Below are 785 nucleotides of genomic sequence, written 5' to 3'. Positions count from 1 at the left end.
ATATTCAGATATTCATGTGCCGAAGAGCTACAACCAAGCCGTGCAGTCGCCTCAGTGCGAAGAGTGGATGGAGGGAATGTGTCGGGGGGGGGGGGGGTACAAGCGTTGTTTTCAAAAGGTGTGGTCGTAATGATCGACGAGGAGGAAATGCCGAGAGAGGCACACTTACTGAACACGATTTGGCAATATCGTGCCAAAACAGATTTGGAAGGTTTCGTGAACATGTGGCGTGCTCGTCTAGTAGGACGTGGAGATACGCAAGAATTCCCATTGACTACGTTTTAGTTTCTCTCCAGTCGCTAGGATGGTGATATTTTGTGTGGTAATGGCAGTGGCCGCGATGCTTCACCTGACCCTCTATCAAGGGGACATCGACACCGCTTACCTGAAATCGAAGCTTAAGATCAAGCAGAACGTGCGTGGAATACCTGGGTTCCCCTGTCCGAAAGGAAAAGTCTACCACATAGACCATGCATTATACGCGTTACAACAGTCCGGTGCCAAGTGGTTCGAAGAAGTCAATGAGTTCCTGAAGTTACTAGGCTACGCGAGCACGGAAACTGAGCCTTGTCTGTATGTACGCTATGAAGATGGTGTACTGGCTCTCATTCCGCTCTACGTGGACGACGTAGTACTTGCAACGAGCTCAGAGGACTACAAGACAATTCTGTTTGATGCTTTCAACAAGAAGTATGGGTTTAAGGACGGTGGGCTCGCTCACGAGTTCTTAGGCATACAAGTGGTGCAAAACAAGAAGGGCATCTGGATCAATCAAGAGAAGTACT

At 48.8% G+C, this 785-nt stretch overlaps 1 protein-coding gene across 1 annotated transcript; it reads left to right on the top strand.

The window, feature by feature from the left end:
* Nucleotides 1-129: 129 nt before the first annotated feature.
* PPTG_24418 (hypothetical protein) lies at nucleotides 130-285 on the top strand (the record flags this gene model as incomplete). The annotated part of the gene is made up of 1 exon (XM_008917085.1): nucleotides 130-285. The coding sequence occupies one exon, from the start codon at nucleotides 130-132 to the stop codon at nucleotides 283-285; it is 156 nt and encodes a 51-aa protein (XP_008915333.1).
* Between the last annotated feature and the right edge of the window lie 500 nt (nucleotides 286-785).

The sequence above is a fragment of the Phytophthora parasitica genome (assembly GCF_000247585.1).
Source record: "Phytophthora parasitica INRA-310 unplaced genomic scaffold supercont2.93, whole genome shotgun sequence".
Lineage (NCBI taxonomy): Eukaryota > Oomycota > Peronosporomycetes > Peronosporales > Peronosporaceae > Phytophthora > Phytophthora nicotianae.
This window is presented reverse-complemented; position numbering and strand designations above follow the sequence as displayed.